The sequence below is a fragment of the Corvus kubaryi genome, unplaced genomic scaffold (genome assembly GCF_017639235.1).
Source record: "Corvus kubaryi isolate FWS band 111438036 unplaced genomic scaffold, C.kubaryi_AGA036_p1.0 split1-131, whole genome shotgun sequence".
Classification (NCBI taxonomy): Eukaryota; Metazoa; Chordata; class Aves; order Passeriformes; family Corvidae; genus Corvus; species Corvus kubaryi.
Genome location: NW_024582073.1, coordinates 18,819,759 through 18,835,177, shown reverse-complemented (window position 1 = coordinate 18,835,177; position 15,419 = coordinate 18,819,759). Strand labels below are relative to the sequence as shown.

Here is a 15,419-nt window from a genome sequence, read left to right as displayed (position 1 = left end):
TCTACATTTGCACATGGTATGAATTCAAAGTGACTGTTTGCATAATGGTTCTATTATGTAAATGTTTGAAGGCTCAGGTATGGAATACAAGTATCTGCTTAAGCTAAAGAATGAGTGCTCTTTGAGTAATAGAATTTACATAATTACAACTAGCTTTATAATCTCCAATGCCTATAAGCATCAGCTGACACTAACTCCAGTGGCAGCTGAGCACAACTTGTTGAGCAAACATATGCACACCACATGAAATTGTTAGACAGTGAGAACTCTGACATGCAGTGTTTCATGTATATTTTTAAAAGCAAGAATATTTATTTAATGACTGTGGTATACTTTATTAGGTGTTGTTACTTAGCAGAGTTTCAGTGACATTTAGGTAAGCAACGGCGAGTTTCATTTTCATCTTAAGTTAGATGGTAGAGTGCAAGATAAGCAAATTGGTCAGTCATTCTCAAGATACCAGGAGTCGTCCTCAACACCTTCTTGGGAATTAATACATTGACATATTCTTTACTTTTATCCTCAAAGTGAAAATGCAACAATCAAAAAATGGAGTAGATCTGTAGAATGCTTCATTATATTATGGGGAGCTCCTTGCTCAGAAGGCTCATCTGATTCTTGAGACATTTAAATAACTGTTCTATTTATATCTATACAGATGAATCATTGACAATAAGGCAGAACACATCAGGATGGCTGGAATGGATGTGTGAGGTAGCATTGTTCTCTGTGGTTTCGTGACTGATCCTTTCCGTCAATGAGTGTTATGGGAACGGATTTGTAGAAGTCAATGATCTCTTCCACAGAATTAAATTTCTGCTGGGGGGGGGAAAGATAGTAATCAGTGACTGAAAATGAAATTGCTAGATGGTTTAATCTATAACATTAGAAGACTTGCAAATAACAGTATTAAAAAATAGGTAATATTTCGCATGGAATTAGATGAAAGCAATTCTAAAAGGAAAAGCACCATATTTTGATCCTACTATTTCTTTTTTGTGTCTGTATCTTGTGCAGGACAAAGCAACTAGCTCCTGTGGGCAAAAAGGGAGCATGTCTAAGCCCTGATAATGCAGTATTACCTATAACAGCTTGTGATGCCAGATGTGATGATAGATCTTGAAACAATGAAGCAACTATAAATTCTTACCAACTTTTTCCTGCCACGAGTTTCACTTACATGATATTTTACACTGCACGTTTCAATGTACCTTAGTAAATGTACGCTTTATTTTCCCATTCAGTTTATTGAGACAGTTGCTATAGAATCCTTTTGAAGTATGGAACAAGAAGCATCTTTTTCTCTCACACCCCAAAAAATGACATCCTCCAAGCAACTCCTAAAGTGATAAAGGTCTGGTTCAAGGTTGCTGATCTGATCAAAGAGCAACAGAAAGCTATCCAAGGTGTTTATTCTCATCTGTCCTCTGGAAACATCCCATTCCAATGGTTAGCAGTCCTTCAGTTTAAATAGTTCTCTTCCCTGTGTGTAACTTCTAAGCTCTCATCACACCACAGAGCTCTCATCAGTGTTTTCCTCTTGAGCTGTTCTCTAGGCTCATTGGTATTTAACCACCAGAACCGCACACAGTAATGAAAGCTTGCTTTGACAGTAATACTTATCACGTACTTCTATAACATTTACTCTGAGCATGGATCTTCATTGTACACCTGGTGGTGTCTCATGGTAGTGTCTGTCACCCCTACCTGATTCACACCTAATTTATAACAACAGAATCTGATTAAATGTGTGAGTTGATGAAACTGTTCTTGTATTAAGATGAAAATTATTTGATCTCAAAGCCAGTATGGTAATTTTTTAAAGTTTGGTTTTGATAATTTTTACTCATATGCATTTGTTCTACTTTGTTGTTTTGTCTTTGCTTATGTTCAAAGTCACTGCTGCTGCTGAAAACTGAGTCAAAAGTGGTCTGTATTTCATGCTGTATGAAAGTAATCCTTACTTTTTTTATTCTTAATTAACTGTTTACCAGCACCGGTTCTTTTCCTGTTTTCTAATGTTTTCTGTTGGTTGGGAAGTTAAAAGGTCAGCCAATCTCTGCTGTTCATAGGAATTTCCTATCTGCAAGTCTCCAGACTGTTCTGGGGAGATGGGAATAGGGTCTCAAGGATTGCTTGTGAAAGGTGTAGTTCTAAATTGTGTTCGGAAGGTGGTATAACTTTGGGCTATGTTGCACATTCTGAATGAGACCATTCATCCCTGAGCTGTCATTTAAGCTAGGCACAAGATGCATATGTTGTAAACATCTCTCTCAGTTGAAGGTACTGGCTGTTTGTTGTGCCTCTTTTCCTGGCAGTAACTTTTGACATAACTACTGTCAGTGGGAGGCATTGTGGAAGTGCTCCCTAATATGCTTGGATGGTGGCTGCTGAAGGTAGGTGGAGCTAATCCATGTGGCTCATATGGAAATGAATCCAGTGAAATGGTGTGACTGGTATGACTGATAGTTTGAAGATGAAAGGTAGCTGCAAATGTAGTGGTGAGGATGGAGAAAGCGTCTGTGGCTGGAACAGGAAGATCCAGAGATACACATTGGGCTGTGCTAAACTTTGTAGAACAGGCACCAAGTTGAAGAGGAGCCTACTTCTGCCTTTCATTTTCAGTTACTGCGTCGGGAGTTGAGACTGATTCTACAGACATGCTAAAAACATGTATTTTATTTGTGGCAGAGCTAATTTTGAAGAGGCGATAAAAAATTAAATTTTTTTTCATGATCAGCTTTAAATGTGAAGGCTTGTATTTCATCATCTTCAAAAGAACTATGCACATGAAAAAAGGCAGTGTTACGGGGATCTCTGCATCTTTAATAGTGAAATTGTCTGGAATAGAGGAAGGCAACAGCCAAGTAAAGGGTGCTCAGGGTAGCAGTTTTGAATGTAAATTCCTGAATTCCATGTATGCCTCATTTGGAGATCTGATCATTATAGCTTTATGTAATTTGGCCTTTAGAAAGCTCAGTATAGTATGTTAAATACGTACGCAGGTGTGAACATCTATGGCTAAATAGCTAGCAAAAGTTGTACCTCCACTAAGAGAGTAAGTGATTTTCATTTTTTTTTTCCCTTTTCCTTCTATTTATTATATTAGAATTTGATACTAATTTAGCTGCATGGAACTTCAGTTACTTTTACCATAAAAATCTGATGATCAACCCCTTTTTTTTCCCCCTTATGGCCTTATAGGGCTACATGAGAGCTTGTGATAGAAGCACTCATGAGAGTTAAATACATTTAAAAAAAACCTGTTAATTAATAATCTTATTTGATGATACAATATGTTAGCAACCTGTATGCTGTTTAGTAAAAATCAAAAGTTGCAATAAGGTAGGGAAAACTTAGAATAATTATATTTATGCGTAAGGAAAAACATGTTTTTAATGGATGAAAATAGACTAATTCAAAAGTGAAAACATACTGCAGGAAATCTGTTAAGACCAAACCCCTGAATAGAATCACCAACTGGGGAGAAATGTAATAGGTCTGCACATACTTGTTGGCATTTAGGTTTCTTTCTCTTTGGCTGGTGAAGAGGGAATATTCAGCTAGTCTTGATAGAGCAGCTAGGTCTGGCTGCACTGCAAAATGTGGTGTAACAAAGGTAATCCCTGTGGAAGGACAATGCAGAGTGCTCTGGAAAGCATTTTAACAGGTACTGGAAAATTACAGGCAGCAATTTGCTGTAATTCACAGCCTTACAAAGTGTTTTCACCTTCTTTGGAAAGAAAACTTAGATGAGCTGCAAAAATTGAGGTGACAGGTTTTCAAGAGCGAGCCTTTTTGGGGAATCCTTTGAGACTGCCTGAGATGGAGGAAGCTTTTCTGAGCAATGATTGTTCATTACTGCACATGTGCTTTGTGCCCAGTTCTATTTTCATGTCTACTGCTGAGAATAATACATGGGAGTGGAAGATTGCCATGTTTGTGATTCCTGGCACAGCACTTAGTTGACCAGCAAAGCAATTCTGATTTTTTTTCTGTCATGCTTGATCTATGGGAAGGTTTGAGTTAAAGAATCCTCAAAGAAGGTGGCATAAGGTAAGGAGTCGTGATTTGGCCTTGTAGAGCCAAGTCTTGGATGGACTGTGTGTTGTTAACTAGATGCTTGGAATCCTTATTTTGGAGTTGTTACTTTGCAATTTGACTTGTCAGTCCAGACCCACTGTTTAAGATGTGTACTGTCTGTGCAGAAGTTGGAACAAACAATAAAGTAATATATTTTGGTATTTCCTGAGATGGGAGGGATTGTGTTCTCCTTCCTTTCAGTTCAGTAAAAATTGTTCATGTACTGTTCAAGTAATTTTCCAGTTACCTTAATTGTTAAAGCTGTTAACATGATGAAAATTTAGTTCTATGTCTTTATTCTGTAGTGTAGAACACACTCATATACTACATCATGCTGTAGCGTGCCTTATTTCTGTCATTGTTTCTGTTCTGACCCTATTTGTATTAGAGCCATTACAGGAAGACTAAACAATGTAAGAACCATGGAAAACTAAACTTGCTTTTTCTGAAATCGTACTTAAATTCCAGGAAATCATCTGGGAGGTTCAGTTGAGAAATGCTGCCAGTGCTTTACAGAAGACTGATGGTCACTACAGCAGCACCAGGATGATGGTACCTGCAGGACACTTCTTGTTTTGTGCTGCCATTCAGCTTCCAAAACTGTTTCACTGCGCTTGAATAATGAAGGACTTTTTCCCGCCTTTGTCATTAAACCACTGTCTCTGAAGATCAACTTGCCAGTAAACATTGTTTATCTTGTGAAATCCATATTTTCTAATAAAAATTCTAATATAAATTTTGGACCCATCAAATGCCTTAAATCAGCCTGGGTCATTTGTGATTTCAGGCTCTTTAAAGTCTATCTATACAAAAGGTAAGTTCTGAAAAGTATTGGTGTTCATGAAAAGGATATAATTGAAGATTCAGCTACAGAGTCTGCTGCTTCACCAGAGTTGGATTTGTGTCAGTGATTTACATAACTAATAACCCATAGGAGGTTGTTGCTTTGCTTTTTTGCTCTGCAGCTGAGCATTCTTACGAGTTTTAGGGGGGTTTTCTTGTTTGGGTTTTTTGTTTTGGTTTGTTTTTTTGTTGTTTTGGTTTTTTTGTTTGCTTGGCTTTTTTATTTTGCAATTATCACATTTTTATAGAGTCTACTTTCAGTTTTAATGTTTTATTTTTTCTTGTGTGAGAGACTTGCAGATACAGTGTTTATTATTTAACCATATATGTAGAGTAAGAATTAGACTCCTATCATGACTATAATTGAATTTAATTGCATAAAAAGGCATCACTAGTCTAAAGGAATTTTCTAATTGAAGTTTACCATATCTGAAAGACTGATTGCTGGGGACTCACATGCTTTAATTGCTTCTGAATATCCATGAAAACTTGTCCTATGCTTCACAGCACCAGGTCCTGCTGGTGGAGTTGTGGAGTTGTATATATTTGTGGAGTTGTATATATTTGAAAATGCCTGCTTAAACTATCACAAGTTTAAAAATATGCTAAAATAATATGTATACCTGAAAAGGCAGAACTTCTCTTTCCCTTTTACTTTGCAGGTGTTACTTACAGTAGGTAGAAGTATTGTAAGTACTTAGGAAATTTTAACCTTGATTTAAATCTGAATTTGAGCATGGTATGCCAAATTTGGTTTTAAATTATTATGTTGAAGCTTCTTGAAATGTGAGACATACTTGAAAGAAACTGTAATGTAAAAGAAACTGTAATGAAACACCAAGTTTGTTATGTGGGAGAGTTTGTAACTAATATTTGCTATTAAGAACTTGTGAAGTCCAACATAAAAGCTATAGACTATAACAACAGATGGGATTTTACTTACACTCTCTCCTCTGAGCCCTGTTCCCAGTGCGTATTGTTGGCTGTCTTCCAGAAAACGTACTTTAATGTTGTATACTCTCCTTCCATAATAAACAACCAAAACATATGGTTCAGCCTTTGACTTCTTTGAACAATCTCTAACCAAGAATGTCTCATCCTATATGATACAGATTTAAATTATGGATTGTATGGTTAGTTCACAACAAAACTTGTAAGCCATTGTGGACAGTTTACAGAAATTTTCCGCCGAGAGTTTACATCCCCAATTTTGAGACAAATGGTACTTACAACGTTTTTCTGTAACAGTATCTTCTCTGCTTTATGGCGATCATATTCTCCAATGTACCATTCACATTTGTTTAAATCCTTAATTTTAAGATAGCATAATCAGTGTACAGAAATTAACAACTGGCAGAAGCAAAACCAGATTGTATTTAATCTTCATTTTAAGCACATTCAGCACAGTATATAATGGTAGTGCATCTATATTGAGAAGTCTGATTAGGAAGTGTTAATCAAATTAGACATTTAAATTCTTATCCATGGTTTCAAGAGCTCATATTGGACTTTCTCAAGGGCACTGAATACCTACATCTTTCAGAGGGGGTCAGGGGTGGTGCCATAGAGTGTTAATCCTGTTTCCTAAAAACTTGTCTTTTTATGAAGCAAAGCTGGTCTTTACCTTTTCAGTGGGTTGGGTAAGAGATTGCATTTCCTGTTCTGCAAGCAAATGTTTTGATTTATTTTTGCATGCTGCATATGGTGTCGGAGGTGGTGGCTTCTTTACTGTCAAATTATCCACACTTGATGTGGAACCTGTAAAAGTAAATGCAGAAGGAAAAAAGTTGCATTCCTTAAAGTTATAATTTAATTTCACACTATGTTTTACTAAGTAATTTTGAGAAGAGTACTTTTAGTTTAGAAGTAGAGTATTGTGGTATTAACCTTTAAAATTCAGGGCTGTCAGTTACGCGTGGTCTTGTGCTAATGCAGCATCAGTGATTTCAGATTAATGCCCCCAGAGATTTAGCACATTAGTTTCCTGATGGTTTCTAGTTGACTTCAATCTGACAGGCTATTGTGCACATAGCAAAATAATAAACTGTTAATAAAACAGCAAATGCTAAATAAAATACTAAATATGGAGCAAGGATAATGGTTCATTCTGTTCTATTTTCACCTTTTGAGCTTATTTTATTTGTGTTGCATCCTGGTTGCTGTTATGTTGGATCATATTAAAGCCTCTCATTATTCCATTGCCAGCAAGCATTGTTTCTACCAAGCTGTTGAAACCTCAAAGGATTCAGAAGTTCTGCCATGCTGATGGATTTCAGTCTGCTCTGCAACTCGTTTCAATGAACAAATTCAGGACCGAAGCATGAGGTTGCTCTCGCAGTAAGGAGAAGGTGTTGGTCTTTGGCTGTGTGCCCCTGCTCCATACAGGGGCCTGGAATAGCTGAAACCCTTCTCCTGAAGTAAATGTGATTTGCTGTCTGTAGGTTTAGGGCTGCCCTTTACTAGCTAGGCCAGGTCTCTGTGGAGCTGAGGAAGTGCAGGGGTTGGGTCAGGAACACAAGTCGTGTAATATGGGAGGCTTGGGCTGACTGATCAGGATGCAGCAGAAACAGCCTGAGAAAAGCAAGGGCTTCCTTTCAATGTAAAGATCAAATGTAATTTTCAGATATGTGACATGGAGAAAAATTGTTAATTGAAGATAAGAACCATCAGATTCTTCTGTATAACAGAAAACAGTTTTGTTTGTTTCATGCAGTGCTGGTGGGAGAAATGACCCAGTGTCCATTTAAACAAGAAGAATGTGGTTATCATTGGCTTCCATCTTCTCCTGGTTACTGTCACCAGAGACAGTGTTGTTTGTCAGGGTGGTATTTCATTGTGCTTTATCTGTTCATACTTTATCAGTTCATTATTGTTAAGCCAGTATGTAGCGTATGACAATATCGAATTTTACTTGGAAGACTTTCTTTTACAGAGGAGAAATGGTTTTCGTTGCATTTTACTGTTCCATTCATATTTGTACCATATTCTGGTTAATAACTGCATTGCATTTGTTTTTAAAACAAGATCCGCTGCTAGCAGTAGACAGACAGCCGTGATCTTCAGCAGGCAATCAGTCTGTTCAGTAATGAAACCACTGTTCAAAGGGCCTGGGACCAGACATCGACCTTTTGTTTCTGCAATCACTTTGAGTTGTCAAAATGGCAATATTGTTACTGTTCAGCTTATTGGATCATGATTTTAGCATTTTTGTTCACATTGCATTTTTAGTGGCTATCCCCAGAATTTTTTTTTTTTAAGGAGACCCCCACTGCTAGGGCCATAGTTGTTATGTGAGCTGTGCTGTGTATGTTTTGCAGATCTTTTTTTTTCTGGTGTCTTAAGCTGTGGGACAAGAAGGGTAAAATTCTCTTGCAATGCTTACGTACTAAGTCTGGCTGAGATGGAGCTAACAACAGCTTGTCAAGAAATAATATTTAATAAAATTAATATTCTTAAAATATCTTTTTAAGCCAAATACAGACTTTAAAGGCAATTGTAGGGTAGCAGGAGAAGGGCTACTTGTTTGTTCTCTCCCTGTTGCTTCAGGAGGGCAAGGAATTGACAGGGAAAAGGATACTCTGCCGTCCCAGAGAGCCTGAATTATCAAGGGCCCTGGTAGGGATGGTAGGAAGTGTCTGAAGTGGCAGCAGCAAACAGAGACCTAGATGAGCTTTACGGATTATGTAAAAAACGGTTTTTAGTAGGTATCCAGAGAAGAGTGTTTGGAATTGCACCCCAGGACAAGAAGGAAGCAGCTCAATGGAGGGAGCCCACCAGAATCTGGGAGCTAGGGCCTGTGAAACAAAACTAGGGGAGATGGGCTTGTTTAGCCTGGCAGTGACCAAAGTTAATTTGAATCCTACTTGATCTGAACAAATAATGCAGTCCATATGTTCTTTCTGGTGGTATTTGCTTTACCATAAGTTTGTATTATGCACTCATAGGTTCTTGGCACAGCTTAGGGGTTTGTTCTTTTGATAAAAAAGGGCATTTGCAGAGGCAGTTACAGGAGAGTAAAAGTATGCTATGTGGTTAAGGACAGTAGGAAGTGTATTGAAAATCCTCTGCAGACATGCAAGCATAGGAACCTGAATCTGTTTCTTACGCTTATTTTTCCATGTTTAGTTTGGCTTTCAAAGCAATCTCTGGTTCTTACCTGAGCTGCAAATGTTTTTAGAGCTCCACGTAGATAGAGGGCTAGGAAAAAGCAATGAATCAAAGTAATGTCAGAAAAGTATTTCTTTCAGTGGCAGTGTAAGAGTCAAATTAGAAAGTGATGGATTGTGTGCTTCCCCAGAATACCCCTTCCTTTAACTGATGGTAGCTTTGGACCTTCCCAGGTTTTGGGTGGTAATTTTGTATTCAGTGTCTTTTGACAGATTTCTCTTCCCTTGTTTTCACAAGCCTCTTTTTCAAGTTGTATACATTTTTTTTTTTTCACTCTCCATAAGAGTTCCACATTTTAACTGCGTGTGTAGTGAAGCATAGTTTGCTTTTGTTCCCTGCTAATTTCAGCTGATATTCCCAGTGCCTCTATAGGCAGACCCAGGGAGCAGTTCTTCCCTGCCTGTTCTGATTTTCTAGATTGCTCCTGAGTGCTCAGTTAGTATTTTTGTGTTACACTGGGAAGAGCGTTGACCAAATAACTTCACATAACAGGAGCACAAGAAGAAACAGAATACTAGGGGTCACAAATATGATCATATTTACTCCATACAATAATTTTATCTTGGAGAAACGCCATTATTGTAAACAATGCTACAGAGAGATTCTGTGTTTGAAAGATGTTAGATCATTCATATACTTCCTATGCTGTCTCCTATATTCTTGGCTTTTGTTGCATATTTCAGGAGAAAATAGATCAAAGACATTTAGAAAAGAAAGACTTGTGTAGGTTAGAAAAGCAAAATAGGACTAACTATGGCAGATTTCTATGGAAGAATAATTGGCCTTTGAATAGCCAGGTGTGTATCTTTTGTAAATAAAAATAGAAAATGAGGGGGAGAGGAAATGCTGATGCTGGCGATAGCAAGTCTTCTTTATACAGTATATTTAACTCCCTATCACAGAAATAGCAGCAGAAATGTAATACAGCAGCATGCTGTTAAAGATAAAAATTGGCTTTGCAATTACAATAGCTTGAAAGCAATTCCCAAAGATGTTTCTTGTCATACATCAGGGCAAAACATAATATATCACTGCATGGCATCAGGAAGTGGTATCATCTTGGTGTTATTGCATAGTGAAGTATAATTTTCTAGAGCAGAATATTTAGTCCTTTAAGCATCCAGTAAAAACTCATGAAATTCTTATATTCCTACCTGGCTTCAGGAGGATGCTGTTGTGCTTGAAAAGATACCTCAGGTTTCTTCCTCAAACTTTTAACTATTAGTAAAAAGGATAAGAACTTATTATTTCCTATTCAGTGTAACTGACAGTATCTAGCAACTACTGTGAAATAAATTAAGTACATTCATACACAAGGGTGAGGCAGTTCAATAGAAAACCTTGAAGGGCTGTAATCAGTCTGGCTTGAATGAGTCAGGTAATGATTTCAGTGGGAAACATTTAGACTAGTACTGAATGTTACATGGGGGACATTACAGTGATTGCCGATGCCAAATATGGCTTAAGATAATAGTAAATAATGTAGAATGCTGAACTTGAAGTATGTGGAGAGTTCATAAATCCTTTTTATAGGACAGGATAGGCATTGAATTTATTAATGCAGTCGATAATATTTCTTGCTGAAAATCAGGAGATGATGCCTTAATCCACAAAAGGAAATGCCAGAGGAAATTATGAACTCACTAACACAAAGTGTAAACAGCATAAAAGCCATGTAACCTGTATCTGTCTTCAAAATATTTTGGAGTAACATTTCTTATGGACCTTCATGCATGTGGACACAGCGAGTGGTTTAAGCCATTTTTTCAAAGCTGTATGTACATCTAAAGAATTGACATGTTTTTAAAACATGGGAGGTTTTAATTTTTTTTTTAGCTTTAAAAGCCTAAAGCTTTTAAAAAACTTTAAAAATTCTCACCCTCAAATAATGGTAGAGCACCAAGATTGAGAGAAGGGTGATGTCCTCTGTGCAGATCTCTTTTGGATATCCTTCTCTCAGTTTTTTAGGCACAACCCTCTTATTTTCCCCAAAACCTTAAGACATTTGCTTAGGACAAATGTGATACCTGGCTCCCCAAATAGCTGTAGCTAAGACCAAGTTAAGTTTCCTTTTTCTGCTGCTCATAAGCAACTGTTGAGGTCTCTCTAACTCTCTCCATTCTCAGCAGATGTATACCTGGGGGATGTCTCTTGCTTCAGTTAGAATTTTAATGATGGACTATTTTAGTTTTGGAATACAAAGAAAAGACAACAAATTATTATCATATGATTGAATACTGACCTTGCTCTCTTCCAGGTGCCTATATAAAATGATAAAACAGTAAATATTTTTCTTTGGATTTGTAACTTGAATTTACCCCAACAGACCCAACTACCTGCCAGTTTTAAAATAATTTATAGACATTCAATCATTAATAACTGATCACTTTGTCAAAAAATAGGGCTGAATATTGGTCTCAGTCTACTAGCAACAATCAGAATTGAACTTTTTAGGGGTGTAAGTGAACATATGGTTTACTACAAAGATCACCATTTCGTGATGACTATTGTGTGTCAGTTTAATTTACAATATGGTTTTCCTTCCTTGATCTTGTGTTAAATCAAGAGATTGATTATGGTTGACTGGAGAGATACTATCCAGAGATTAAAATCAGTCACTTCTTTTCAGGAACCTTAACTGACAGTACAATTATTTTTACTGTCATGGCAGATATTTCATTCAAAATCACTGTGTGGAGAGTCTTAATCCAGCATATTATGTTAAAAATAAGAATGATAGTTTTCTAAGGACCAGAGTTTGACTCCTAAACTTTCACTGTATTTCTGTATTATTTTGATTCACAGAGCAAAATGGTGGGAATAGCAATTATTTTGTTTGTTAATTTGATGCCTCTAAGACTATAATACATAAATATTAAGGAGAAGAACAGTTTATTCTTTGTAGACGTTGCACTTTGAGCCTTCCTTATAAGTTACTTCCCCGATAATGTTTACCTATTACTTAGTAATTTGAAGTCTCATTCAGGCTGGACAAGACCTAGGCAGATCCTAACCTGAGCTCCTGCTTAAAGCACAGAGAACTGTGAGATGAGACCTGGGGTCTCAGAGCTTTGACCAGCTGGGTCTTGCAAACCTCCCAGAATGCAGATTTCACAGCCTCTCTGGGAAACCTCTTCCAATACCCTCATAATTAATTTTTCTTCCCTATTTCTGGTTGAAACCTTCATCATTTCAAGATGGTTGCCTCTTGTACTTCCATTGTGCACTCCGTAGAGCGCCATGCTCTGCCTTCTTGACAAACATCTCTCAGACACTGCCTGGCAGCTGTTGGGTTCTCCCAGGGCTGTCCCCTCTCTGGGAGAGAGCCCAGCCCTACCAGCCTCATTTCACAGGGCAGGCACTGCATGCCCTGGCTGTCCTGGTGACCCTGTGCTGACCCTCTCCCCTCTGTCAGCTTCAGCCTTGAGCAGTACTCCAGGTGTTGTCTAATGAGTGATGAGTAAAGGGGAATAGTCTCTTCCCTTGATCTCTTGGCAGTGCTTCTGTTGACACAGCTTGATATGCTGTTGGCTTTTACGGCCATCAAGGCCATCACTAGTGGCTCATGTTCAGCCTCAGTCTCCAGGTCCTTCTGAGGTGAGCAGAGGGTTTAGTTCATTCTTGGGCAGGATTTTTCCTTTGTCCTTTCCAGTTTCAAGAGACTCCTCAGTACCCTTTCCTGCAGCCTGTCTAGGTTATGGTGAAGGGCAGTCCTTCTCTCAAACCTATTGACCTACTCTTCAGTATCTGGAACCCTGACAAGGGCACACTGAAACTTTTTAGGTCATCACATCTATATGAATGAGAAGTGATCAAAATTAAATTTTATCTTTTCCATGTCATGAAAGACACAATATTTCTCCTAACTAAGAGCCAGTTAAAACCTGAGATGTCTGTGCAGCTGTACAGTGTCCATCCAGAAATATTAATTACAGCTGTAAGATATTTCTTTTTCTTGGGAGGGTTTTTGGTTTGTAATGAGTCAGTATCCAGGAAAAGACAAAGTTTTTTTTTGTTAAAATATTATCTTTCTTACCAATATATCCTTTTTTTAACATTATGTGTTAATTACAATATTACTATCAAACCATGTTTTTGTAACCATCTTTCAAACTAAAAGAGTTTTTAACCCTGAGAGGAGTGAAGTTTGGGGCAGCCTCGCAGTCAGAGCTGCAGAGAAGGAAAACTCAATGTATTTAAAAGTTAGATCTCGAATAGTCTATAGATTTGTGCTACAACCTGCTGTGGAAGGAAACAGTTTGAATTAACTATCATAGTTTCCTTTCTTCTGTTCCTTTTAATGAGAAAAAAAATTAAAATCAATTCAGTAGGAACACATTAGTGCAGGAACTAAAACATTCAGTAAGAAGCACAAGATGCTATAAATTATAACCTCTCTCCAAATTTTCCAAACATTCTTTAACAGTCTGCATGTTTGTAGGGACTGTATCTCTTAAGTTTTATGGGAAAACACTTGTCAGAACTAAATTCCTTTATTGCTAAAACCATTTCCTCTGCTTTACTTCGCTGGTCTGAGCAGAAATAGGAAGGAGAGGGAGAAGGGAGCTGGGGGATAGCAGGTGGCGTTAAAACTGAATTTAAAACCACCCCATTTTTGTTTTGTATTGAAATGGGTCATCTTATATTTGAAGAATTTATATTACATTAATGCTACTACACTCTTCTATTGACCTTTTAATTTCAGTTTTCTGCTTGTGAAAATGTATGTGGAAGCTCTGTTTGTCTGAAGGAGAGTGTCTCCTGCTGCTCCTCTTCAGGGGCACCCACATCAGGCAGTTATGAGGGGTGCTTTTATGTGGGTAGTTGGACAGGTGGTTTTGCACTGTACCTGTGTTTTTATTTCTGCAAACAAATTCAGGAACTTACCCCATTCAGAAAGTAGCAGTATTGAAATTGCAACACACATTAAAGATGGACACTTTTATGACCCAAAGCTAATATAATTCTTACAGTATTTTTTACCTAATAGGCTAAAATACTATTGCAAGAGGGGCTGTGTAGCCATGGAATGTGTTTGGCTTTTATGGTCCTAATATATACAAAGATGAATACTTACTTTATTTGATTCCTTAACAGATGAGTGTCTGGAAAAGAAAGAATAATATGCAAACCATTTAATTATGTTAAAATAAAAATCACTTTGAGTACTTAAGTACTTTGCTTACATCATCACTGAAAACTAACAGCCCTTGACAAGGGAAGGATTTTGTTACTGCTAGAGAAGTTCAGAGGCTGGTTATTTTTTTACATGAATTATTTTCAGGAGAAGTATTTTGGACTTCCTTAAAAAAAGAATAGTGTCCACTGAGTTCATTATGGTAAAAGACAACTTTGTTAAGGATTTATACTGGGAGGAGGGGAAAAAGAGGAGTATCAACTTCAACACTTTTCATCTCATGCCAGAAGGTCTTATTACACACTTCAGAGTCAGCTATAAATGGAAGTAAGTTCCTTGAAGACTGAAGAGTTTCAAAAATGAAACACTCACAGAGGCAGAATGGAAAGTGTAGAGGAAAGAGGTGCAAACTAGGGAAAGATGAGTGGAGAATGTTCCTCATGGTCCTGATTAAGTAGGTGTTAAGGTATTTTTCTGCCTTCTCCTGATATGCCTGATAACAGGAATATCATCCTTTCCTGGTAAGGAAATATTCTCCCTCCAAAAATAGACCAAGTATTGAGTCTGGCATCTTTTGTTAGATGTTCTGGTTATAATGCAAGCTTATGCTTTTTAGCAGCATGTATCATAATAAAAGAGGGGACCAGATTTTTCCAGTTATTTAGCAACATAAGGTGTGAATAAGCATCTTGTAGTTTTTGGAAGGCTCTGAGATTTGGTTCCTGTTTAGCCTATCTCCTGGACTGATAAAATATGACAGTGAGATATTTTGCTAAATCAGTCAGAATACAAAAGGAAGATCTGATATAGGAAGCCCTGGGAGCTATTTTTCAACAGTGACAAGGTCTCTCTTTCTCATGTCTGTGCTGAAAATATCAATCAGCATGGAGGCCCGAGGCAAGAAATTTGGGAATGATCTGTTTGGAGAAAGTTTCCGGAAGGCTAGGAGAAAGGAGAGGAACTGTTTTGTGTTTGGATAGTTGCTTTTGTGTTAGCTTCTGCAATTTGTTAGCTTGGTCTCCAGGGCCTTTGCTTAGAGTGTGAAAGCCCATATTCAGCATACTGGGTGCATGGTGAAGTTCAGTGACATTAAAGGTGTGGTTGCAGGGTTGGCCTCCACCTCCAAGGGACATGCCCCTTGCATGGCCTGCTTACCACGGGCATGTAAAAGTTTAAGTCATACCAAAGC

The 15,419-nt window shown here is 37.6% G+C and overlaps 1 protein-coding gene across 4 annotated transcripts in view; it reads right to left on the bottom strand.

The window, feature by feature from the left end:
- Positions 1 to 281: 281 nt before the first annotated feature.
- CLNK (cytokine dependent hematopoietic cell linker) overlaps positions 282 to 15,419 on the bottom strand; it is a 57,187-nt gene continuing 42,049 nt past the window's right edge. For 2 of the 4 annotated variants that reach the window (XM_042053044.1, XM_042053045.1), the window contains 7 exons: positions 14,171 to 14,198; positions 11,336 to 11,354; positions 10,248 to 10,311; positions 9,083 to 9,123; positions 6,551 to 6,684; positions 6,157 to 6,234; positions 5,153 to 6,025 (listed from right to left, as the gene is read on the bottom strand). In XM_042053044.1, the coding sequence (XP_041908978.1) occupies positions 5,645 to 6,025; positions 6,157 to 6,234; positions 6,551 to 6,684; positions 9,083 to 9,123; positions 10,248 to 10,311; positions 11,336 to 11,354; positions 14,171 to 14,198 (745 nt within the window). In that variant the 3' untranslated portion in view covers positions 5,153 to 5,644. Of the gene's footprint in view, positions 820 to 5,152; positions 6,026 to 6,156; positions 6,235 to 6,550; positions 6,685 to 9,082; positions 9,124 to 10,247; positions 10,312 to 11,335; positions 11,355 to 14,170; positions 14,199 to 15,419 lie in introns of those variants that run through there. The other 2 variants (XM_042053046.1, XM_042053047.1) reach the window with 2 other exon arrangements.